The 26016-nt window shown below is 40.5% G+C and overlaps 1 protein-coding gene across 1 annotated transcript in view; it reads left to right on the plus strand.

Moving 5' to 3' along the window:
• Positions 1–26016, plus strand: part of LOC127413611 (leucine-rich repeat-containing protein 1-like) — a 159098-nt gene that overhangs the window by 125375 nt on the left and 7707 nt on the right. Inside the window, exons 15-19 of the mRNA XM_051650890.1 lie at positions 8546–8722; positions 9568–9783; positions 16362–16451; positions 16542–16619; positions 24071–24331. Of these exons, the coding sequence (XP_051506850.1) occupies positions 8546–8722; positions 9568–9783; positions 16362–16451; positions 16542–16619; positions 24071–24331 (822 nt within the window). The remainder of the gene's footprint in view (positions 1–8545; positions 8723–9567; positions 9784–16361; positions 16452–16541; positions 16620–24070; positions 24332–26016) is intronic.

Consider the following 26016-nt stretch of genomic DNA (forward strand, 5'->3'; position numbering starts at 1 on the left):
TCAACCTTGGCTACTGGTTGAGACATTTTAGCCAACTTCATGCTGCTGAAAAAGTTATATTTAGCTGTTTATTTGATTGATCAGGGCTGGCAGTAATCAGGTTACTTACCAAATAAATAAATACATAGACATAATGTATTGATTTGTATTGAAATGATATAATTATGTGACAAGTAAGAACTCAGTAAACCAATCAATATGAAACACTGATTTGAGTTAAGATTTTTTCATTAGCTCAATTGTAGAGATCTCACAGTGATCCAAGAAGTAGGAAAGATGGGTCACACCCGGATGAGCGGTCTGATACATGGATGTGCGGTTTTTACTGAGAAATATCAGATTGCTAGATGGCGCCATTGAATAATCAGAATCACGTATTCCAGAAATTCTCAGATTAACCCCACAAGCCCTTATTTCACACGAAGGAACAACTTTGAGATTCTCCTGATGGCATTTAAATATTTGCTCAAAATTTCCTTATTCGGACTGTAAAATGTATTATTTATATTATAATGCCTCGTGTTCCGCGACTGCTACCGGGTCTTGAATAATGTATAACGTGCTAGCAAAGGCAGCCATTTCAGAGTTTCTGGTGCCCACTTAGAGACTTGGTGCTTTAAACAGACTGCGTAATATGCGTATATGGAGCAGTGGTACTGATTACCAGCTAACGGAAACCCTGTTGCTGTCTCCAAGGTTCTGTCACAGTGTCTCTGTTTGATTTTTTAGCATGTCTGTCAAAACTCCATAAATAGAGGCAAATAATTCCTGTCATAATACACTTAAAACTACCATATTTTGCACATAATTTAAATTGAGTTGTGCTGTGTTCATTTTCTGTTGTTCAACTCTGTTGGTGGAGTAGGGTTTGTGTGGATGACTGAAAAACACATCTGAATGAAGCATATTTTGTCCACTCATGTTTATAAAGATATTGTGATTAATCGTGATAAACTACAAAAATTTTTGCGATTAATCGTGATTAAATATTTTAATCGTTCGACAGCCCTTATATATATATATATACACACTGTATAAATGCATTACTGTTGCCTAAGAACACCTCTTACCTGTGTTGAAATCACTGTAATGTACAGCTTCTTGTGGTGTATAGTTTTTATTTAATTTCCTTTCTAAGAAACAACACTTGTTTTGTCCACGGTCCAATTCACCATATCACCTTGATGACCAGAAAAAGCTTAATCTCCATATCTACTCTGCTTTTTGCTCTATAGAGACTGCTGCTTCATTAATGAATTGGATGACAAAACATCACTATTGTCTGTGCACTCCAACAGGATCTAGGCTTTTGTCATGTCTAATTAAGTGATTTAACCAAGATACTCACTTTACTTAACAGTACAGTTGAATCTTCACTTTAATTAGGTAATTGCCATGCATTTGTGGATAGTCTGATAAAGCCTATAAATATATTTGTCCTCAGCCTGAGGAATAGAATTGTGATTTTCTTATTGTAAATTAAAATCGGACATAATGCATCCAGCTTCAACTGTAATCATTTGTAATCACTGATTAATTTAAATATAGATGCCACCATCTCATTGCAGCATATTAAAGTACTATTTTGCATTACCATATACGTTTTCTTGAGCCCAAAGTATACTTCAGTTTTGACGCGAACGTTTAACGTATGCGAACAATGGAACGTTCAGCCTTTCAAAGTATATTTGTGACTGCTATGAGATACTGGACTATTTCTCTTCAGAAGTTTAGACCCATAAAGATGTCTTTATGGTCCTTCAGACTCATACAAACGCAGGTATCACTCCGCTGATGACGAAATATACGTCTTGCGTTCTGTACGCAGATGCCGAGCGTTCGCTTCTAACTGAAGTATACTTTGGGCTTTAGATATTGATATATGGAATATGTACATGTGTGTGTATGTATGTGTACTACATTTGCTTCAGCAAAACAATAAACGGTCTAATTCACTAATTTATATAATCAATTAGGGTCCAAGAACTGAAGTCATTGTGTTTATACTGATTTTCTAATTAAATTATCGGTCTGGGTGGCAGAAACCATAAATTGTAGAGACCTCAGACTTTGCAACATGATCCCAAATCCCAACCACGACTCAGGCATATGCGCTCACCTATCCGACACTACAGACGATCTCCTCGCGCTCGCACCGCAAGGCGTGTGTACAATGGCAGCTGTCTTGCCGCTGCAAAGATGTTACACTAACTACGTTTCCATCCAAGGATTTTTTGCGAAAAAAGTTTTGGCGCATCAAAATTAAGCTGATGGAAACGCAAATTATCGCTAAAATTTCACAAGTGTCGACATAATATTTTTCCGTTTAACTCTAGCGCATAAACTCTATGTTGATACTTCAAATGTGGTGGAAAAACTGGTTCGGAAACACTTTTTGTCGAGAAAATTGGCATTACCGCAAAAATGTTGTGTCACATGACAGAATTTGCCCCAATCGTTAGCCTGTGTTAATCATTGACGACATTGTACGTGATTATGGATTGATCTTAACGGCATAAAGAGCCGATCACACCAGGAGTGCCAACACAAATATCATGCACATCGACAAGTGCACGGAGAACAAATGAATGGTCACTATTTGTGATTAATTGAATCGTTTATTTATTAAAGTTGCTTTTACACACCATTCAAAATAACAGACGGCAGTCACGAAATTAGCCCACAATACAAAAACATATCATTTCTGTGCACAAAGATGTTTAAAATTAAAAATAAATACACAATACTAGAAGAAAAGCTACAGTGTGCTTTTTTAGAACACTAACAGCCCAATTCTATTAAATTATTGTTCAGTTTACTTTTGAAAAAATGCCAGCACATTTCCCTGTATTAAATTAAATAAATTACCAAACGAAAAACGCATTAAATTAAAAAAAAAAAAATTAGCAAACGAATAGACTTATATATGCCTTTTCTTTACACAAACTTAAATTAGCTTTACCCTGTTCTGTAGATGAAAAAAGTCAGCTGAATGACATTCTCAGAATGTTCTACACTTTTTCAAGACTGTAAACTATCAGAACTATTTGTCCAATGCGGAGTTCACTTTCAGAAAATGAGCTTTTGAAATTCTTAAAACATTTAAATATTTTAAATCGAACCCTCTTTACCTCGGATCACATTTGCTGAGCTTCTTCTGAAAATGTAAACTGCATTATGACATTAAATTAATTTTAGATGACAATCAAGTTCAGTTGGTCGTTAAAAGTTGCTGGACAAATATGCGGGACATAATGCAGTTGTGATGGCGATGCTTTAGATTAGATGATTGTTCAAAACAGCCTATTGAATATCAGGAATGTCTCATATGTAAACCCTGAAATTACACCACATCAGTTTTCTTTAATATCTGTGCACACAGCATATACACATTGATGGATGGTCCTTATAGTAAGACTGAAAGTGTCCCCCACTACTTGGTGCAGGTTGCCAGCTTGAACAGGGCCATGATGATTCGCTTTCGGGTCGGAACCGGTGGCAACCTGCGATAGGCACAACATCAGGACCAATATTACAGTCCTATCAGAAGGGCAACAGCTCCCTTTTGCAATTCCTCCTCTTCTGATTGCTTTTATTTGTGAAATTAAAATGACAGTAAACTGGCTAATTTCAATGAATTGTCTCAATACTCTCCCCATTTTACCAAAACTTCAGAGGAAAAAAATTAGGGACATCTGGGAGGCGAATTAGCGATAAACACATTTCTGTATGGAAACGGCTTAAGGGCAGATTTATTTTGCGATAAACCAAAACTTATGCGACAAAGTGTTTTTTTTAGGCATGACGTCATCACGCACACCATTTTTATCGATGAAAGGCCATTTGAATGAAAACAGGCAGAAGACGGCAAATTTCGCAAAATACTTTTTACGCATTTTCACTTTGTCAATAACAAAATAGCGCGAAAAGTGGATGGAAACTAGGCTAATTTTAGAAGGTCTATCTGTGCTTTGGGGGAAGTTCTACTGCTGTGCTACACTGATATAACAGGGTTCAAAACAGTGTTACTATGAATGCAAACTTTAATACAGTGAAAAAGACACTATTAGCATACCATATATATATATATATATATAAATGTCTAACATTCTTTTGAATGTCCATGTACTAAAATAAAATATTTGATGCCATGAGTGTACCTTCATTTACTATCACTATTATTTTGAATGGCCATGGAAAATGAAGCAATGTGATAATTTTACCTGGTCGCAAAAAGTAGTCTGTTAATTTACCTGATGAACTTCACCTTTTGCTGACCCTTTATGCTTGGAAGAGTTAATGTGTGCTTCTAAATCACTTGCACCTTTATTAGTAACTGACACATACAGTAAGTGCCAGCTTTGCATGTCATACATTCTGCTTCCCACGGATCTCAACCTGGATGAAACCCTGAGAATTTTTTGTGCAAATCTGTAAATTCTGTAAATTTTCACTTTTGTTTGGGCATTGTTTCCACTCAGCTGTCATTTGCTGCTACTATCAAGCAACTGTTTGATGCCGAACACAACAGCGCTTTGCGCGTTTGCGGAGAGATTGACAGGCAGGAATTTGGCCAATAGTTGCTGCAAGCCTCTTATAATTGACCAATTGGTGTGCGAGAAGGCGGGACTTACAAAGAGGGGTTAAAGCAATGCAAATATGCGCGCACACACAATTAAGCATTAGACCAGATGCACATCATAATGCAAATAAAGCCGAATCCCGGACATTTTCACAAATTTAGAAATCCCGGATGGACGCTTTTTTAAGGTCCGAAAAAGAGGACCTATGATCAACCTAATAAAGTTCTGTGGACGGAAACGCCTTGTTGATGAGAGAGGTCAACAGAGAATGGCCAGACTGGTTCGAACTGACAAAGTCTACGGTAACTCAGATAACCGCTCTGTACAATTGTGGTGAGAAGAATATCATCTCAGAGTGCTATTCTGAGATGCAGGTTGGTGCTGTTTTGGCAGCATGAGGGGGACCTACACAATATTAGGCAGATGGTTTTAATGTTGTGGTTGATTGGTGTATATATATACACACACACACACACACACACACATGTATATAAACCATGTTAAATGAATAATTACATTTATTAATAATTATAATTGAACACAGTCACAAATGGAAATTATCGGACTCCAAGTACATGGGAAAAGGAGGGACATGACCACAGTAGCACTTGGTCAGCACTCACACCAAAGATGCATGCCAAATTTCAACTTTCTTGATCAAACGGTTACTGAGTTGATTATTTTTTAAGTGCCCCCTATAACATTAAAATATGCATTCTTTGTACTGAGCCAAGAGGTCAGCGTGTGATGTTTTGATCTTTTATTGGTCACTTGTCCTCTCGTCATACGGATTCGCAGCTCAGAGTTCGCAAGGTTGAACTTTTGTCCACAGCTGAATGCAAAATGTATTCACATGAGCATGCATTTACGGTCTCCCGCATTAGGATATATCTAAATGGGAGTGAATGGAGCACAAAGTTTAGTGTGACCACCCCTTGAGGCAGGCACCGTTACAGTACCATTCAAATCAATAGCACAAAAGATTGATGTTCATTGGGCAAGGGGCTCTAAATGCGTCATTTGGTGTCAGTCATTTGTACGCAAGATGCGTAACTGTTACTGAAAATATTCAGGGCTTAAGTCCCAGTAGCCCACCCCTAGCGCCACACATGGTTAAAATTTTTGAATAAAAAATAAAATGAACAAATTCTTTTGACAATATTTTGTTAGCACACCAAGTTTCACACAAACTGGACAAACAGCCTTGGACGCGTTTGAAAAGTAGCTTTTGCAGATAATTGAAAATCTCAGAAAAATGTAATAGACAAAAAATGGAAAACCACATTATCAGTACATCAAACGGTAACTTGTTGTATGAGTTGTAGTCGAAGCTGTTGTAAAATACTAATAAACACACCTGCGATGGCATATTTTATATTAATAGGCCAAGTTGCCACAGATGCAGAGGAAACCAGTGAAACATCTTGCAAAGGTGAAATATGTCCTTCTAGTGTATGTTTACATAGACCACCAATTAAATAACAGTGCATCCTGCGTCCTACCCTCACTTGGCTGTTTATTTGCTCAGTTGATTTTATCTGTTGATATTATCAACTTTGAAATGTGATGTAAGCAATGGAAGCTGTTCTAGAACTTCCACAAGACTTAGCCATTGAATTAGACACACCCCCTCTTTCCAAAGACACACACACAAACACAGATACGTTTGGAGACTGCTATAATCAGAGATGGAGCAGGAGAGCATCCCAATTTCACAGGTAGGAAAAAATAAATATGCAATTTGAAATCAGCATACCCAAACATTGACTTTGTACTGGTACTTGGACGATAATTGTCAGAAGCAACGGTAGCAAAAAGCATTCTCACGCAACAATTGGACAACCATCAAACTGACACTCTCAGCTTCCATTTGCCTTTATATGGGCTGCCTTTTGAACGTGCCAAATGATAAACAGGCAAAAGCGCTTAAAAAACATCTTACTTCATTTTCCCTCCCAGCTGTTTACAGAGAAAGTTGTCATATTTCATGGTAAAATGTATTTAACACATTGCCTCAAGTGCCTTTTTGGTTCATTATCATTTGGTTCTTACAAATGGGGATTTGATCCACTAGCGTAGCCTCAGGTGGGCTTGGGTGGGCCGGTGCCACCCATTCCACCAATAGCCAAAAGCTTGCTGGCCTCGAAACAAGAACCACTAACATCAGAGTCTGTTGGGATGGATAATGTCAGTATCAAAGCTTTCAAAACAATAGCGGCTCAAAAAACAAAACTACATCGCTCTCATTCTAATGAAGCTATTTATACTGTAAACACACGATGAGACACTCGTTCAGTTGACGCTCGTTCAGTTGTGCATCACGTAGCATGCAGTTGCTAGAACCACTTTATTTTTCCCAATATTTTCTAATTGATTGCAATGAATTGTATCAATTAGGCTATCTATTTAAATAACTTTTAACCTATTCATTATAAGCGAGTTGACAAAGTGCTGAATTTAATAACTTTGGATGTTAAAATGTGCTTAAAACTCCTAAAACTCTAAACTCCATTCACATAATTTTTTTAGGATAAAATATAGTATAACTTCTATTCGTTGCATCAAAAGCAGCTTGTGACAGCATAAATAAGCTACTCTGAAATAAATTATTTTGGATGATAAAATACGTTCTCAAAACTTCTAAGATGGTTAAACTCCAGCCTCTTTTTCTTACAAACAACTAAAATAAAATGATGTTATTTCTAAATATCATATGCTCGAATTTATTTTCTAAGAATTTCATATCTCATAACTCATGGAAACAGTCACAGGCTTAGATAGCTCAGAATATTTTTTTTTCTCTCTCTCAGAACCTGATTATTTTTGCTTTTTCTCTCTTAGTGTGCTATCACAGCAGTGTCATCTCTCCCCAACTTTTGTGAGAGTAGAGTTGCGAGGCAGTTACATAATCAGAGGGGGAAAAAAACCATTTTATTCACAGTAAACCATAAGAGGGACATAGTGACAAAACCCATCACACCATTTCCCTCATTTTTAGCTGTATACAATTACAGTAAATAAATAAATAAAAAGTTTACAAATCACATGCAATAGAAAATTTCTCTTAACCCACACACCCACCCAAATGTTTCTGCCTATTTAACTGGTTTGATCAGTATTGTATGGGGAAAAATGTTCAGTTATTTTGAGGGCTCTATTTTCATGACCGTGCTAGGCGCAGTGCAATGACCGCACGTTACGTCTTATCTATATTTCGCGAGTGCTAATTCTAAGCACAATTTCTATGCGAACACAAAGCGTAAGTGGGCGTGGGTGGGAGTGTTTGCACTATCTGTGTCTGTATGTGCGCAATCTGTGGGTGTATTGTATGTTAATGAAGTGGTGCAAAGCTCAATTTGCTATTTTCCATGTTTTGTGACAATAGATCGATATAATTAATGATACTTACATTCAATAGAATTTAATTCAATGGTGCTTATATCCAAGTCCCCACATTTTCCATGAGTATAAAAGAAGCATGTCACTGTCATAGAAATGTGCCTTACATTCAACAAGGATGCAGTTAATGCACAAAAGAACATAATTCCCTATTTATATTCTTCTAATTCATTGCATACAGTCCATTTACATGCCCAACTTCTTATGAATGTGCTGCCATTGCTTATATCGCTATATTGACAGAGAATGGACTATATAAAAGAATGTAGACAGTGCAATAACCAGAGAAGAACCCCAAATTAAATTGCACTTGACTCACGACTAGCACTTTGCGCGCCCAATTTCGCCAACCCACTTGTGCCTAGACTTAGTTCCAGCTTGCAAGAAAAATAACAAAACTTCATGGCCATCCCCACTGACTTTGCGTGTGTGACGTATTACATAATGCAGGGCTTTGCACTCTTAAAATAGGGCCCAGAATCTATTCATTTTTGTGAAGTTAACATAAATCTGAGAGTTTCTTCACCTCTGTGTGACTGCTTGTGCTGTCTTCTCATCTGCAGAGCTGCAGAGCTGCTAAACACTCGGTGAATAGCAGCAGCCATGGCTGGCCCATTCCCGGCCTGCGCTGGGTCACAGGGAAAGAGTGTCTGGCAGGACTCAGCTTGTTCCCTCTCAGCACCAGCCGTAGCTCCAGCCCCGAGAGAGATGCAGAGGAAATGGACAAGCCATCTGATGATGTAGGTACAGCATCATCAACATCCTGTGGGACATTGTGTTTAAAGGAATAGTTCACCCAAAAATGTCTAGTAAATTAATTTAGTTAGTTGCTTATGTTTATCACTATATTTCAATTCAGTTATTTTAAATAGGGTGTTTTCTAGTTTAATGAGTTAATATTAAGTATAAATGTATGTTCAATTTTATAATTAACCATGGTTTTACCATAGTAACACTGGCTTTGTTACTATTAACCTATGTTTTACAACAGTAATACTGTAGTATCCATATTGTAACTGTTGTTTTTGCTGTATTAATATTTTTGGATTATTTCTGTTGGAGGACTGGTTAAGGATAGGCACTGGACAGGTGGTAGGCAGAGATTGATAGCTTTTTCTAACAGAGAAGAGGCCTTGGACGTAGGGGGTAGGTGGGCGTGTATTGAACCCTGTTTGTATGGTATGTCTTGATGGGAAAGGAGGAATGTCTTGATGGGAAATCAAAAATGAGAGGCAGTTGAAAGGATCCAGTGTCTAGCTGCTGGGGTTGGCAGGGACCCTGACTGTTACCCCACCAGGAGATGTTCCGGCATTAATGGGACGAAACATCCATGATAGGTGGCTCTAATTAATTATAACTATCAGGTTATTTTATTAAATTGATCAGATCTTCTCAAACAATGGTGTGAGTTTGGGGTAGGACTATCTGTTTGTACAACCAATGGAAGACCGGAGTGCTTATTTTTGCAGCAGATTTATTATTTTAGCATTTGGTGACACTAGTAATGCAGAAATTAAACTTCATCTTTAAGATGCCAATTTTTCCATTAAATGTCTCTTAAGCACTCACTATTTCTGTCCATCAGTACAGTTTGGGTCATTTCCAGGAGTTGGAGGTAGCAGGCCGCAGAATCAAGCATCAGTGGGGGGAGAACAGTCATGACAGAAAGCTGCAGAGATACAGAACTCAGCGGCTGCTGGCCACTCATCTCTACAGAGACACAGCTTATGAGCCAAAGTACCAAAACAGCGCAGAGAAGCCGTGTCCACACAAATCACTCATTTCACAAGTGCCATTAAGAGTAAGAGGACAGCTGATTAACCAGCTTCAAAGCAAACACACACACACACGCAAAAGTATACATATAAGATTTCGAAAACAAAACATCACAACAACAACAAAAAATCACATTGGTAGTGTTGTACAACAATTTGTGATAACTAGGGTTTCCAAACTTAACAATGAAGTCAGCATGAAATCAAAATTGAGCCTATTGATTTTGTTAATTAAAATTAAACGTAAAAATTTTATGTATATGCTGCATGCAAAAAAAGGCTGTTCCCTATCTGTCACTCACTCGATGTTGTGTCGATGTAGTGATACTAGGGGTCACTCTTGGGAGCCCCAAACACTTTTTTGAAAAAAGTCCAATGGGAATTGGCGAGTGGAACTTGCATGCAACTCCCCCGGACATACGGGTATAAAAGGAGCTGGTATGCAACCACTCATTCAGATTTTCTCTTCGGAGCTGAGTGGTTGTATTCAGTGCACTGAATTCAATTCCCTCCAAAGACGCATCTCAAAACTGCTGGATTTATAGCGCATTTCAGCAGCTTCTCCCCCTCTGCACCCGTGGAGAGCAGAGAACGCCCCTGGGTGCTTCGGCAGAGCGAAAATAAGAGAGTATATTCTAAAAGAGTATATTTTCATTCACAAAAAGAGCGGCATACACGGAACGTCTTTTTAAAGATGCCTTTCCATTTGTGTGTTATTCCTGGTTGTGGTCGTTATCTCTCCGCTTCTGATGGCCACGATCGCTGTCTTACGTGTCTGGGCACTGCCCACGCGGAGACATCGTTCGCGGATGAGTCATGTCCTCATTGCAAGAACATGACCATGGCAACATTGCGGTCACGGCTTACTTTCGTAAGAAAGCAAGCCACCCCAGCGGCTCCCTGCCCCGGTCCTTCTACCTATGGGTTTGACGCCGCGTCGGTTAGCACTTGGTGTGATTTGGGCACATCAATGGGACCACCTCCACCGAGTATTCCCCCACGGACCTCCCATTCCCCAGCACGCTCGCTTGGCCCTGTCGGGCTCTCGGATGAGACCGCCGGCTCGTCTCAGGGCGAGTTCGACCTCTCGTTCAGAGATCGGGAAGACGATGAGCTATTGAGCGCAGCATCGGAGAGTGGGCTCGTCCAGTCTGACGCAGAGGCTTCGGCTGGGCTTCCTCCTTCGGGAATGGTCGCCCAGTCTCAGGCCGACGCGGAAATGACAGACATGCTTTCCTGGGCGGCCGCGAGCATTGGGCTAGAGTGGAACCCTCCACTCTCCCCTGAACCCTCATGGCTCGACAATGCTCAGGGCGCCGCCCATGGCCACGCCCCGCCCCGGTCCCTTTCTTTCCGGAAGTTCTTTTGGTGTGCGGCAGGAGCCAGGTAAGTGCTTCAATGTCCCTGGACTCAGCATGGCCAGGGGGCTCGAGTCCCCTCGACATGGCACCTCGAGCTCCGCCCTGCTGCGAGTCCCCACCCGCCGGTACATCCAATGTGATCATTCCCCTGGTCCCCCTCGCCCGGAGTTTGGGCACATGGCTCCCGTCGCGATGGCTGACCCAGACCGTCCGACTCGGCTACGTGATTCAGTTTGCCAGGTGCCTGCCCAGGTTCAGCGCCGTCCGATTCACCTTGGTGAAGGGCGAGAACTCCGCTACCTTGCGTGCGGAGATCATGACCCTTCTGCGCAAGGGCCCTCCAGCCGAGATGAAGAAAGGGTTCTTCAGCCCTTACTTCATCATACCGAAGAAAGGCGGTGGGTTGTGACCAATCCTGGATCTGCGAGTACCGAACTGGGCTTTGCACAGACTCCCGTTCAAGATTATGACACAAAAACGCATTAAAGCGAGCATCTGGCATCGAGATTGGTTTGCGGCGGTAGACCTGAAGGACGTGTACTTCCACGTCTCAGTCTTACCTCGACACAGACCCTTCCTGCGGTTTGCCTTCAAAGGCCAGGCATAACATTACAAGTCCTCCCCTTCAGCCTGTCCTTGTCCCCTCGCGTCTTCATGAAGGTCGCAGAGGCAGCCCTTGCCCCGACTGGCTAATTCTAGCTCACTCTCGAGAGTTGCTGTGCGCACACAGGGACCTCGTGCTTCGGCATCTCAGCCGACTGGGGCTTCGGGTCAACTAGGAAAAGAGCAAGCTTACCCCGGTTCAGAGCATCTCTTTTCTCGGTTTGGAGTTGGACTCGATCTCGATGACGGCACGCCTCACGAACGAGCGCGCACAGTCGGTGCTGAACTGTCTGAAGGTGTTCAGACAGAGGACAGCGGTTCCACTGAAACTTTTTCAGAGGCTCCTGGTGCATATGGCATCCTCAGCGGTGGCCACACCGCTCGGGTTGATGCATATGAGACCGCTTCAGCACTGGTTTCAGACTCGAGTCCCGAGGTGGGCATGGCGCCACAGAACACATTGTGTGGCCATCACGCCGATCTGTCGCCGCCTCTTCAGTCCTTGGACCAACCTTTAATTTCTACGGGCAGGGGTTCCCCTAGAGCAGGTCTCTAGGCACGTTGTGGTTAGAACAGACGCCTCCTAGACAGGCTGGGGTGCCGTATGCAATGGGCACACAGCCGCCAGCTCCTGGACTGGCCTGCTGCTGTGTTGGCAATCAACTGCCTAGAGTTGTTGGCAGTACTGCTCGCCCTGAGGAGGTTCTGGCCGTTGATCCAGGGCAAGCACGTGTTGGTCCAGATGGACAACACAGCGACAGTAGCATACATCAACCGTCAAGGTGGTCTACGCTCCCGTTGCATGTCACAACTCGCCTGCCGTCTCCTCCTCTGGAGTCAGCAGCGCCTCAAGTCGCTATGAGCCACTCACATCCTGGGTGACCTCAACACTGCAGCGGACGCGCTGTCATGTCAGGTTACCCTCAGGGGAGAGTGGAGACTCCACCCTCAGGTGGTCCAGCTGATTTGGAGTCGATTCGGTCGAGCACAGGTATTTTCCCCCAGTGAGGCTACTTGCACAGACCCTGTGCAAGGTCAGGGAGGACGAGGAGCAGATTATCCTAGTAGCACCCTACTGGCCCACCCAGACATGGTTCTCGGATCTCATGTTCTTCACGACAGCCCCCCCCCAGCGAATTCCCCTGAGGAAGGACCTTCTTTCTCAGGGACAGGGCACCATCTGGCACCCGTGACCAGACCTGCGGTGGTAGACACGATCACTCAGGCTAGGGCTCCCTCTACGAGGCACCTGTATGCCTTGACGTGGCGTCTATTTGCTTAGTGGTGTCCTTCCCGACGTGAAGACCCCAGAGATGCGCAGTCGGATCAGTGCTTTCCTTCCTGCGGGAGAGGCTGGAGGGGCGGCTGTCCCCCTCCACCTTGAAGGTGTATGTACATGCAATTTTGGCTCATCACGATGCAGTAGATGGTAAGAACTTTGGGAAGCATGACTTGATCATCAGGTTCCTGAGAGGTGCTAGGAGGTTGAATCCCTCCAGACCATGCCTAGTCCCCTCGTGGGACCTCTCTGTAGTCCTTCAGGGTCTACGGGGAGCTCCCTTTGAGCCCTTGGAGTCAGCTGAGCTTAAGGCACTCCCTTTGAAGACTGCCCTCCTGACTGCACTCACTTCCATCAAGAGGGTAGGGGACCTGCAGGCATTCTCTGTCAGTGAATCGTGCCTGGAGTTCAGTCCGGGTTACTCTCATGTGATCCTGAGACCCCTTTTAGGGATCAGGTGGTGAACCTGCAAGTGCTGCCCCAGGAAGAGGCAGACCCAGCCTTGGCATTGCTGTGTCCGGTGTGTGCTTTACGCATCTATTTGGATTGCACGCAGAGCTTTAGAAGCTCCGAGCAGCTCTTTGTCTGCTTTGGTGGACAGTGGAAAGGAAGTGCTGTCTCCAAACAGAGGATCACCCACTGGGTCATTGATGCCATCGCGATGGCATATCAGGCTCAGGATGTGCCACCCCCTGCGGGGTTACAAGCCCACTCTATCAGAAGTGTGGCAGCCTCCTGGGCCCTGGCCAGTGGCGCCTCTTTTTTTCAGACATCTGCAGAGCAGTGGGCTGGGCAGCACCCAACACCTTTGCGAGGTTCTACAATCTCTGGGTTGAGCCGGTCTCGTCCCGTGTATTGGCAGGCACGAACAGGTAAGTTCCGGGAAAGCTGGCCAGGTGTACCGCTTGCGCATAGCGCCTTTCCCCTCCCTTGAGGTGAAGACATGCGCTCTTGACTCCCAGTCGTGTTCACAGACTGTGATCCCTGGATGACTTTCCTCCTTAGCCCTCTGGCAGTTGAGTTTACAGAGAAACTTGCTGCTGGTCCAGTACATGTGCTAATGAGACCCTGTACTGAGGTAGGTGCTCCACATGTGCTGGTTCCCCGAAGGCGACCCCATGTGATATCTTCCACAAAATAATTTCCCTGTCAGTAAATTGTATCTTCCTTGGGCAGAGGCCCCTCTGCCTCCGGTCACCATGCTTTGTAGAAACTCCTCCCCCTTCGGGTAGGACCTACCATGGGACCTCTCCACATGACATACTTCCGACAAGACTCAGTAAGACCATGTGACGTATTCCACTCAAAATACCCCCCCCCCTTTTTGTTTGGGGTGTGGTCTCTGCGGTGTCTTCCTGTTGGGAGGGACACCCCCCGATGCAGACACTTATGGATCCCAGTCGGTTAACAAATTCCACTCTCTTTGGGGAGAAAAGAGAGGAAAACAGGCCTCAGCTGGGCTAGCCTGTCCCTATCGTTGGGCAGTCGACTTGTTCCTGAAGCTCATAAGAGCATTGGGGGAGGTTACGTGTCGGCCTGGTGCGCTGGCTACAAGGCAAACAGCGGTCTGCCCGTCACGCACTGCCAGTTCACGTAACACAGTTCAGATAGTTGTGGCATTTTGTATAGGGACCCCTAGTGTCACTACATCGACACAATGTCGAGTGAGTGACAGATAGGGAACATCATGGTTACTTTCGTAGCCTCCGTTCCCTGATGGAGGGAATGAGATGTTGTGTCCCTCTTGCCACAACGCTGAACTACCCGCTGAAATGGCCGGGACCTGGTCTCGGCTCCTCAGCACAAAACCACTGAATGAGTGGTTGCATACCAGCTCCTTTTATACCCGTATGTCTGGGGGAGTGGCATGCAAATTCCACTCGCCAATTCCCATTGGCTTTTTTTCAAAAAAGCAGAGGTGTTTGGGGCTCCCAAGAGTGACCCTTAGTGTCACTACATCGACACAACGTCTCGTTCCCTCCATCAGGGAACGGAGGTTACGAAAGTAACCATGACGTTATGACAGAATACAATAAAGCCGTCAATCGTGCAGCAGAATGGTGAAGTTGCAGCAGCGGCTAACAGGCCATGCTAACAAGACAAACTTTGATCTCCTGGGTGATGTCACCAATCCCTTGTATTTTTTTTACCCCTTCCCAAGAAATATGTGGTGCGAACAGCGTTTCAAGGGAACAAAATGCCTTAACACTGAATGCACTAATTTGGAAAGGGCAGAGAATATATTTCAGAGAGAAACTCTCTGAGATTAATAGTACAAAAAAGTAATGAGATTAATTTAAATTAATTATTTATTATCTATTGAAAGCCCCATGGATAAATTATAAACTAGACTCAATTGTTTAAACTTGATGAATTTGTCATTTATACAGTAGGGTCCAAAATGCTTCTGCTTTTTGGAAAGCCGAATTTAATTTGAGTATCGTGCAGGATATGAATTGTAGATATCAACAATTCAGTTTTCACTAGATAAAATGCTAATTCATATATATATATATATATTTTAATGACATCACATTACTCATTTTACAGAATGTTTTTACTAATTGAAATTCCATTTTTTATATCAAGAATTAACATTTTCACTAGTGCAAATGTAATTACTGATTTTTAAAATGTGCACTTTTACACGATCCATTACTGATGTTGAGAATTAGCATTTTAAATTGTGAATTGTGTTTACTGTATGGAATTAAATGGGAAAAGGGCTTGCAATATCTATTTGTAATTTTTCTAATTGAACAAAAATCTTTAATTAAAAATTATATTATCAGCATAACAGTTTAAGTGAAAAGTTGAATTGAAAAATTAAAGTGGAATTTGAGAATGAGTCTTGAAAATGGCATGAAATTTGAGCAAAACTTGGTGCTCCATGTTATTCCAGCATGATTTGGGTATGTTCCAGAGTATTTTGGATGCTTCCACGGAAGGTTAACATGGTCAATATAACAATATTTGCATATACAATGTTGATTTATGACCCAGAAACAGTCTCAAATATTTCTTCTTCATTTTATGTCATAACATTTCTTTGTTTTATTTTTATTTATTCTAAATATTATTATTTTTATTTATTTTTTTAATTTCCAGGTTTTATTTATTTTTATTTTTATTGATAAATCAATTAATTATGCAATAACATGCACTGATGATGGACAATAAGACCAGAAATAGGTATCAAGAAAGTAAATAGGGTACATTTTGATTTCAGGTTGACTTTCTGTCAGTCTCTGGTTGTATTACTAGGTTGTCAGCAGGTATTAGAGGTGGGTGTGTAGACTAAGTAATCACTCTATAATAAGTTGAATGAATATTTGAGTGATAGTATTTTCTGGCCTCCCAGCTCCAGATCAAAGTGAACGGACAGAGGGGAGGTTTGGGTATCTGTATCGCTGGAGGGAAAGGCTCGCTGCCTTACAAAGAGAATGATGAGGTGAGTCTTATCTCGCTGTAGCTCCAGCACCCTGCATCTCATTACACACTATTACCATCAAACACCAGTGTGTTGCTTTCTGTGTTTCAGGGTATCTTCATCTCCAGAGTGTATAAAGGAGGACCAGCAGAGAAGGCTGGACTTCATGTTGGGGACAGAGTGTTGGAGGTAAAATCAAAACTGTTGAGCGTTACATTGCACTAAATAATGGGGGGGCTGGGGTGTGTTGCCCGCTTCAGCCTGTCAGCGGGGGATTGTGCTGTAGTGCGTGCTCTTAAAGGCACCTAAACAATGTACTTTTGTACTGGACAAGTAGTGCGTTCTTCAATAAATGCAATACAAATTCTGGGCCTCACACAGGGCCATAACCAGGGTTAGAAAATTTGTGAGGTCCGGGCTGGGGTGCAAAGAATAGTACCAAAATTACAATTATGTTTCATATCTAATTGGAGACATTTTAACACTGGAAAGTAATTTGTAAATTAAAACCAATAATTGCAATGATTCTTACCTGTGGATGGAAACCCGCCACAGCAATATCTATACAATCGTTTCTTAAACTTCTCATCCTTCCAGTTATAATAAAAGACTGTGATTGGTCCATCATAACCAGTGCTGAGAAAAGGAACATGTGCCATGTGACAGTGTTGTGTATGTGCCGCTTTAACCTCTCGACAGTAATTTAGAGTCTAATGATTATTTTAAAATTTGATAAATTTTTGAATAAATATTGAACTAGTGTTGCACTATATCATGAATTTGTCAAGTCATTTTTATTTGTATAGCCCTTTTCAAAATACACATAGTTTCAAAGCAGCTTTACAGAAAATCATGCTTTAACAGAAAATGAAACTGTAATATCTATACAAGTCTTAGTCATCATTGAGTAGTTTGATTAAATGTGATTGTAAATTTTGTATAAAAATAAATAATTAAATAATAATTGTATTTAGAGCCCCAGTGAGCAAGCTAAAGGTGACTGTGACAAGGAACACAAAACTCCATAAGATGCTGGTTAATGGAGAAAAATAACCTTGGGAGAAACCAGGCTTACTGTGGGGGCCGGTTCCCTTCTGGCTAAACAGCATGAATATAATACCAGTATTAGTTATTTATGTGCAGTGCAGGTCATGGTTTAAAATGAATAAACTAAGTAAGAGTTAAGGGTCAGTGTTTAAACAAACATTTTGTATGAACTATAAGATTAATGACTAATGTCTTTGAAGTCTATCCTGGATTATCAGAATCAGAATCAGAATGAGCTTTATTGCCAAGTATGCTTACACATACAAGGAATTTGTCTTGGTGACAGGAGCTTCCAGTGTACAACAATACAAAAACAATACAAAAACAGCAGCAAGACATAGATAATAATAAAAAAATAAAAAATAATTATACACATACGTACATACATACTTACACACATACACATGGGTAGTGCAAATCTAATACAATTTGTTATGTACAGTGCAAATGTTTTTTTTTTTTTCAGAGGAATGAAATGGCAGAAGAGGTTGGATGTGTTGGATAAATATAAAAAAAAGACTAAACTGTGTATTGCCCATAGTTATTGCTCAATGGGGCAGTTTAACTGTTCATGAGATGGATAGCCTGAGGGAAAAAACTGTTCCTGTGCCTGACGGTTCTGGTGCTCAGAGCTCTGAAGCATCGGCCAGAAGGCAACAGTTCAAAAAGGTAATGGGCAGGGTGAGTGGGGTCCAGAGTGATTTTTCCAGCCTTTTTCCTCACTCTGGAAGTGTATAGTTCTTGAAGGGGGGGGGGGCAACCAATAATCCTCTCAGCAGTCCGAACTGTCCTTTGTAGTCTTCTGATGTCTGATTTTGTAGCTGAATCAAACCAGACAGTTATTGAAGTGCAGAGGACAGACTCAATGACTGCTGAGTAAAACTGTATCAGCAGCACCTGTGGCAGGTTGAATTTCCTCAGCTGGCAAAGGAGGATGTTTCCTTTTTCACAATGGAGTCAATGTGGGTCTCCCACTTCAAGTTCTGTGAGATGGTAGTGCCCAGTAACCTGAATGACTCCACTGCTGCCACAGTGCTGTTTAGAATGGTGAGGGGGGTCAGTGTTGGGGTGTTCCTCCTAAAGTCCACAATCGTCTCCACCGTTTTGAGCGTGTTCAGCTCAAGGTTGTTTTGACTGCACGAGACAGCCAGCTGTTCAACCTCCCTTCTGTATGCAGACTCATCGTCATCTCGGATGAGGCTGATGACAGTGGTGTCATCTGCAAACTTCAGGAGCTTGACAGAGGGGTCCTTGGCGATGCAGTCCTTATTAACTGCAGAAGGACTAATAAAGGGGTCCTTATTAACTGTAGAAGTTCACATAGATGCATTGTCTTTTGTTAGTTGGCTGATGAAGGCTTTTGTTGGCATTTAATTAATAGTCTATGTATTCAATTTTAAGAGTGTAGTCCATCATTAAACCAAGGTGATGCAGGCAGAGATCAGTGAGGTGCATCACAGTGCAACTGGCAGGTCATTTCGGTGAGGTCCATCCTAAATCCAAGGTTCAGGCAGTGGCACATGAAGGATACCATGTCTCATGGTTAGAGGTTGCTTCAGTTTATCCTCTGAAGTCCATCGTAGTAGACTGAAGTGATGTCTGCCTGGAACAGGCTGCAGTTAGTCATTATCACTCTGCGAAACATAGCAGTGGAGTTGGATATCAAGCGGGAATGGAGCTGGATCCGAATCCTGAGGTTGAGGCAGGGAAACATATAGAATAATATTAGCATAGACGCCATTCAATTTATTGCAGCGTTAAAGAATATGCGAAGTGTTTCCAGTTGCTGCAGGCCTAACTAAGAACTTGTCTGATTTGAAATGACCTAAGGCAATTAAACAATTGTAGTCGCATGTTGTTCAGTTGTATACAGCTTAAAATTAATTTTTAATATGAAACATTTCTCGAGGTCTGGACTTCAGTGACCTCATAGCTGGTTACGGTCATGGAAGCACAACCTTTGACATCAGCAACAAAATAATAATAATATTCTCCATTTAAATAAGCCTGTTTATTTTGCTATCCTATCAATACATGAATATATGATTAGTTGCATTTTATTTAATGTAATTTTCATGCTGTGTTGTTTTCCCTACTCTCTGGAATCCTATCAGAAAAGACCTGCCATCCTTTTTGGGTCGTGAACCACCAGTTGAGAACCATTGCCGTTCAGTGTGTTCTTTTTAAATGTCTTAAATTCCTAATTTAATGGGATGATACACCCAAAAATGAAAATTCTCCCATCATTTACGTACATGGGTACTGAAATTTTGAAGTTCAAAACCACACATTAAGGCAGTATGAACGTAATCCTTATCTTCTGAAGTGATATAAGTGTGGGTGAGAATAAGATCAATTTTATAAGTCCCTTTTTTTTTTTTACTATAAATTCTCCTCCCTACCCAGTAGGTGGTGATATGCTGTGATGGTTGTAGCCAAAGAATTAGGCTGGACAATGTATAAGGCAATAACAAAAAGAAGAATTTTTATTTCTTCTCAAAAAATTAAAATAAAAAATTACATCAAAGGGCAGTCATAAGAAAATGTAAATAAATAAATAAAAAATAAGTCCACACAAAACTTGAGGCAATAAGAAAAAAATATAAAAACTGGAAAAATTAAATCAGGCCTCAAACAATAACTCGACCCCTGGTTAACAAATTGGCAACTAAAGAAAAATATCTAAACCACAAAATCAAACTATGAATCAATAAAGTATTGAATAAAAAATGAAAACAAATAACCCCAAAACATAATCATATTTCCAATCAATAAATAAAATAAATCCTAACTAACATATAGTAATCAGTGTCCTAAATCACTAAAACAGACAAAAAGATAAATGAAATATATTATATGAATGAACGGATCTCCCTCCAATTCTGAACATAATGGCACAGTCCAATTACCCCTGGAACAGCATAAAGGTGGAGCTGAAACACCAGTTCTCCCTTTGTTTGCTGACACATGGTATGCGGCCGCTCACTCCATGCTCCAGAGCCACCTATAACTCAGGTGAATTTACTTGAAAACAACAGGAATTTGCAAGAAGTGTGCACCCTTCTATATGCATTCCTGATGTTATTAATAAACTGTTTAAACAGCTAATTGTCCTGCATGCTCATTATTTCACCTAAGATGTATATCATTGAACTTATTTACAAAAATGCAACCAAATTAAACTCTGAAATCAAACAACAAACATTAACATTCATTAACATTAGTAGACCAAATAAAATGCACCGTGCACTACAATTTTTTAAATGACTTAAATATTGATCTGTTTCTCACCCACACCTATCATATCGCTTCTGAAGATATACAGGTGCATCTCAATAAATTAGAATGTCGTGGAAAAGTTCATTTATTTCAGTAATTCAACTCAAATTGTGAAACTTGTGTATTAAATAAATTCAATGCACACAGACTGAAGTAGTTTAAGTCTTTGGTTCTTTTAATTGTGATGATTTTGGCTCACATTTAACAAAAACCCACCAATTCACTATCTCAAAAAATTAGAATATGGTGACATGCCAATCAGTTAATCAACTCAAAACACCTGCAAAGGTTTCCTGAGCCTTCAAAATGGTCTCTCAGTTTGGTTCACTAGGCTACACAATCATGGGGAAGACTGCTGATCTGACAGTTGTCCAGAAGACAATCATTGACACCCTTCACAAGGAGGGTAAGCCACAAACATTCATTGCCAAAGAAGCTGGCTGTTCACAGAGTGCTGTATCCAAGCACGTTAATAGAAAGTTGAGTGGAAGGAAAAAGTGTGGAAGAAAAAGATGCACAACCAACCGAGAGAACCGCAGCCTTATGATTGTCAAGCAAAATCGATTCAAGAATTTGGGTGAACTTCACAAGGAATGGACTGAGGCTGGGGTCAAGGCATCAAGAGCCACCACACACAGACATGTCAAGGAATTTGGCTACAGTTGTCGTATTCCTCTTGTTAAGCCACTCCTGAACCACAGACAACGTCAGAGGCGTCTTACCTGGGCTAAGGAGAAGAAGAACTGGGCTGTTGCCCAGTAGTCCAAAGTCCTCTTTTCAGATGAGAGCAAGTTTTGTATTTCATTTGGAAACCAAGGTCCTAGAGTCTGGAGGAAGGGTGGAGAAGCTCATAGCCCAAGTTGCTTGAAGTCCAGTGTTAAGTTTCCACAGTCTGTGATGATTTGGGGTGCAATGTCATCTGCTGGTGTTGGTCCATTGTGTTTTTTGAAAACCAAAGTCACTGCACCCGTTTACCAAGAAATTTTGGAGCATTTCATGCTTCCTTCTGCTGACCAGCTTTTTAAAGATGCTGATTTCATTTTCCAGCAGGATTTGGCACCTGCCCACACTGCCAAAAGCACCAAAAGTTGGTTAAATGACCATGGTGTTGGTGTGCTTGACTGGCCAGCAAACTCACCAGACCTGAACCCCATAGAGAATCTATGGGGTATTGTCAAGAGGAAAATGAGAAACAAGAGACCAAAAAATGCAGATGAGCTGAAGGCCACTGTCAAAGAAACCTGGGCTTCCATACCACCTCAGCAGTGCCACAAACTGATCACCTCCATGCCACGCCGAATTGAGGCAGTAATTAAAGCAAAAGGAGCCCCTACCAAGTATTGAGTACATATACAGTAAATGAACATACTTTCCAGAAGGCCAACAATTCACTAAAAATGTTTTTTTTTATTGGTCTTATGATGTATTCTAATTTTTTGAGATAGTGAATTGGTGGGTTTTTGTTAAATGTGAGCCAAAATCATCACAATTAAAAGAACCAAAGACTTAAACTACTTCAGTCTGTGTGCATTGAATTTATTTAATACACGAGTTTCACAATTTGAGTTGAATTACTGAAATAAATGAACTTTTCCACGACATTCTAATTTATTGAGATGCACCTGTAGATTTAACCACTGGAGTCTTATGGATTACTTTTATGCTGCTGTTATGTGCTTTTTGGAGCTTCAAATGTTTGGTCACCATTCACTTGCACTGAATGGATCAACAGAGCCAAGATAATCTTAAAAAAAAAAAAAAAAAATATGTTCAGCAGAAGAAAGTCACCCGCACTTGTGATGGCATGAGGGTGAGCAAATGATGAGAGAATTTTCATTTTTGGGTGAACTATCCCTTTAACAAATTATATGGATTCTCTGAAAGGAGAAGTGGTTTGATTGGTTAGGCTTGACAGACAGAGGTTATGTGTTTGTGATTGCTAAAGACTACAACATCAGAACTATACAGGATCCACAAGCTTCATGTAGTTATTTCTCTAATGACCATCGGAGGGCATCATCACCCAGACTCTCCCGCAGGGCTGCAGTGACCCTATAAACAAGGGCTCTTTAACTACTACTTGTGGGGGCCAGATTATCCAGATGAAACCTCAAAGGGGACCAAACATTTTTCTGTATCAGTCTTAGCAAGCACTTTCATTGTAAATAATATGTTAACATATAAAATAAAAAAAATCAGGGGTATCTACAAAAAAATGTCAAGGTCTGGCCGTAAGTTCCTTCTAGTCTTGCAAAAAACATGACTTCACACTCTCGATTAATAAATACATTTAATTAATAAATGAATAAATAATTTAAACTTTGAAAATAAAAAACATAATGATAATGTTAACATTTAAGGGTTATTGTTTACAAATGGTATAAACTGAAATAAATCCCATTTTTAACCCACATAAGAAAATAATGTAACACATAGAAGTGTAGTTTTAGATAAGAATTTTAATTTTCTTTATGGAAAAAAAAAATATCTGTTCCTGTTTTTCTATACTCCCATTCATTAAGGAATAATTAGTCCTGAAAATATTGTAAATTTGCACACTGGAGCTGTATACTGTATAGATATATAGACATTTCATAGATATAGGGCCGCCAGTTGATTAGCCCTGCCATAAACCAATAAAATGAAAGTTCAAATTGTAAAAAACACAATTCTGATTATCTGTAACTGCATTTTAACTAGTAGAATTTTACAACAATCTGTGATTAATTCCTGTTTAAAATGCAATAACAGAGATCTGTAATTAATTTCTTACAAATTCCAATTCCTGTGTACTTACTAGTAAAAAAAAAAAATTCTACCAGAGGCAATGCAAATTTCAGATATCTGTAATGTGACTGTAACTAGTGAGAAAGCCTTTTATGACAGCTTTAATTACTCTTCCAATTATTGATATCTGAAATCTATTTCCAGATATCTGAATTAACATTGCTACTTGTGAAAACCAAATTACAGATATGAAAAAATATTATTTTTACTAGTAAGTAGTGCATTGCTGATAGGCTATGTATTTTTGGAATTCCTGCTAGTACGAAATTATAGATGTCTGAGTTTGTGTTTTGAACAGGAGGGACTAACAAATCATTATGAAATTCTACTAGTAAAAAAGCAGTCACAGATTACAAGAATTACTTTTTTACTAGTTGAAATTTAATTTTTCACATCAAGAATGGGTATGACCCATTTCCTCACAAACGGCAGCCATTTTTTCTCTCATTGGCTTTTGTGACATTTCTCTGACCTGCTCCTCAACTTTCTGTAAAATCACTATAGATCATTCCTTATTTGTACTCCAGGTTAACGGCCACGACATGCAGGAGGTTACCCACCATGAGGCCGTCAATGCCCTGAGGAATGCCGGGAGCTGCATCAAGATGAAAGTGCTTCGGGACAGATGTATGCCTGTGGAGCCCCGAGCGCACGAGAGGCCTGACGCCATGGAAACAGACTCCCAGGTCAGCCAAGACTGGGATGGCACTGTGAGCCAGGGCACGTCCTCCACCGATCCCATGCTGGCCAGCAGGATAGAAGCCACGGTGTGCAACGGGAATAGACTGGTAAGTAGGATAAGACTCCTAAGATAAACCAGATAGAGACAAAGAAGGAGGCTGCATGACTTCTATTATATGCCACATATAAAAGAAAAAACTTTTACTGAAGCTTTCTTTCATCTGAAATTTAACAGACCTTGAATCACAGGCCTATTGTAATACAGTTGTTTTAATTATTTCTTATTATTCAAGGAATAAATCACTAAAAATTGGAAATTCAAAACCTATGCTGTTATTTTTTCTGTGGAACACAAATTAAGAAATTCTGAAGAATTTTCACGTTGCTCTTTTCCTGTTCATAGTAATCAAGGCTGTCAAGCTCCACAAAAAGATAAAGAAGAAGAAAAAAAATAAATAATCACCCTTAAAATAGTCCATATGACTTGTTCAGAAAAGTCTTCTGAAGTATGGAACACAGTTTCTGCCAGTTGATAAAAAAAAATGTGATTCTGTAAATGATAATAGTTAGATACAGTATTAGGTCATAATTATGAATATGTTCCTCGTTATTACAAAAGTTTCTCATATTACTAAAGTCATTATAATGAGAACATTTCTCAATATTATGAGATACTAACTCATAATAATGACTTAAAATGTAATTATTATGACTTATATGGCTCTTTTTACGTGACCACACTAGGCTTATCCAATTTTCGGGAGAGTGCTGATTCTAAGCGCCAGTGGGTGTGGGCAGGAGTGTGTGCTATCTGTGGGTGTATGCATGCAAACTGGGGGTGTATTGTATGTTACTAAAGTGGCACAAATCACAATTTGCAATTTTCCTGAGAAATAGGTCATTGCACCAAGATGTATGAGAAGCACGTCTGTTCTCAACGAAAATCTAAACTCAGTTCCTGCCTTTGTAGTTTGGTGATTCCACCAGAGGATGATATCAAAGAGCTGTTAATTACTTTTAATACTAGCCTTGAAAGGTGTGCCAGTAGATCAATATGATAAATTATACTTACATTTTTTTAAATTGTATGCAGCCTACACTGAAAAAAACGTATTAGTTGGCTCAACAACAACAACGTATTTCAATTTTTCTCAAATAATTGCATATTTCCGAAATTTTAATTTTACTTACATTATTGTGGTGCACACATTAATGCGTTTTAAGTAATATCATGAAGCAAACAATGAACGTATAATTACGAGATGTCAACTGTCAGATAAAATTAAGCAAACCTTACTTAAATTTTAACATATTTTACTTAAGCACTTGATACGCAAGAACGATCGAGAGTGCCATTTTGAGAAACCCAGTGACGACGGCGGAATCTTTTTGAGGTAAGCTGTCTTTAAATAAATTATTTAAAATGAATTTGTCTGGAATTTGTCTTTTGAACAGGAGTGTTTCATAAGCGTGAATATCGTGTTTGTGTGTGTAAGTATTACATAAGTGCAGCAGGTTTGCATGTGTTTTGGAGTGTTTCCGTGCATCATGTTTGCATGTGATTCATGATGTGCATCTACTTTTCACAAACGCACAAAAAATGTATGTGCATGCACCGTGTTGACACGTAAGCCTGAGTATTTAACAAGTAGCATATGTGCGTCCATTGAGTTGCATGTTGAGTATTTTATAATTATATGGGCATCCTTCGAGTTGCATATATGCACGAGTATTTTAGAAATATGTGCGCATCCATCGGGTTTCATGTGTGTACGGGATTTTTCTAATTTAA

The sequence above is a fragment of the Myxocyprinus asiaticus genome, chromosome 23 (assembly GCF_019703515.2).
Source record: "Myxocyprinus asiaticus isolate MX2 ecotype Aquarium Trade chromosome 23, UBuf_Myxa_2, whole genome shotgun sequence".
Classification (NCBI taxonomy): domain Eukaryota; kingdom Metazoa; phylum Chordata; class Actinopteri; order Cypriniformes; family Catostomidae; genus Myxocyprinus; species Myxocyprinus asiaticus.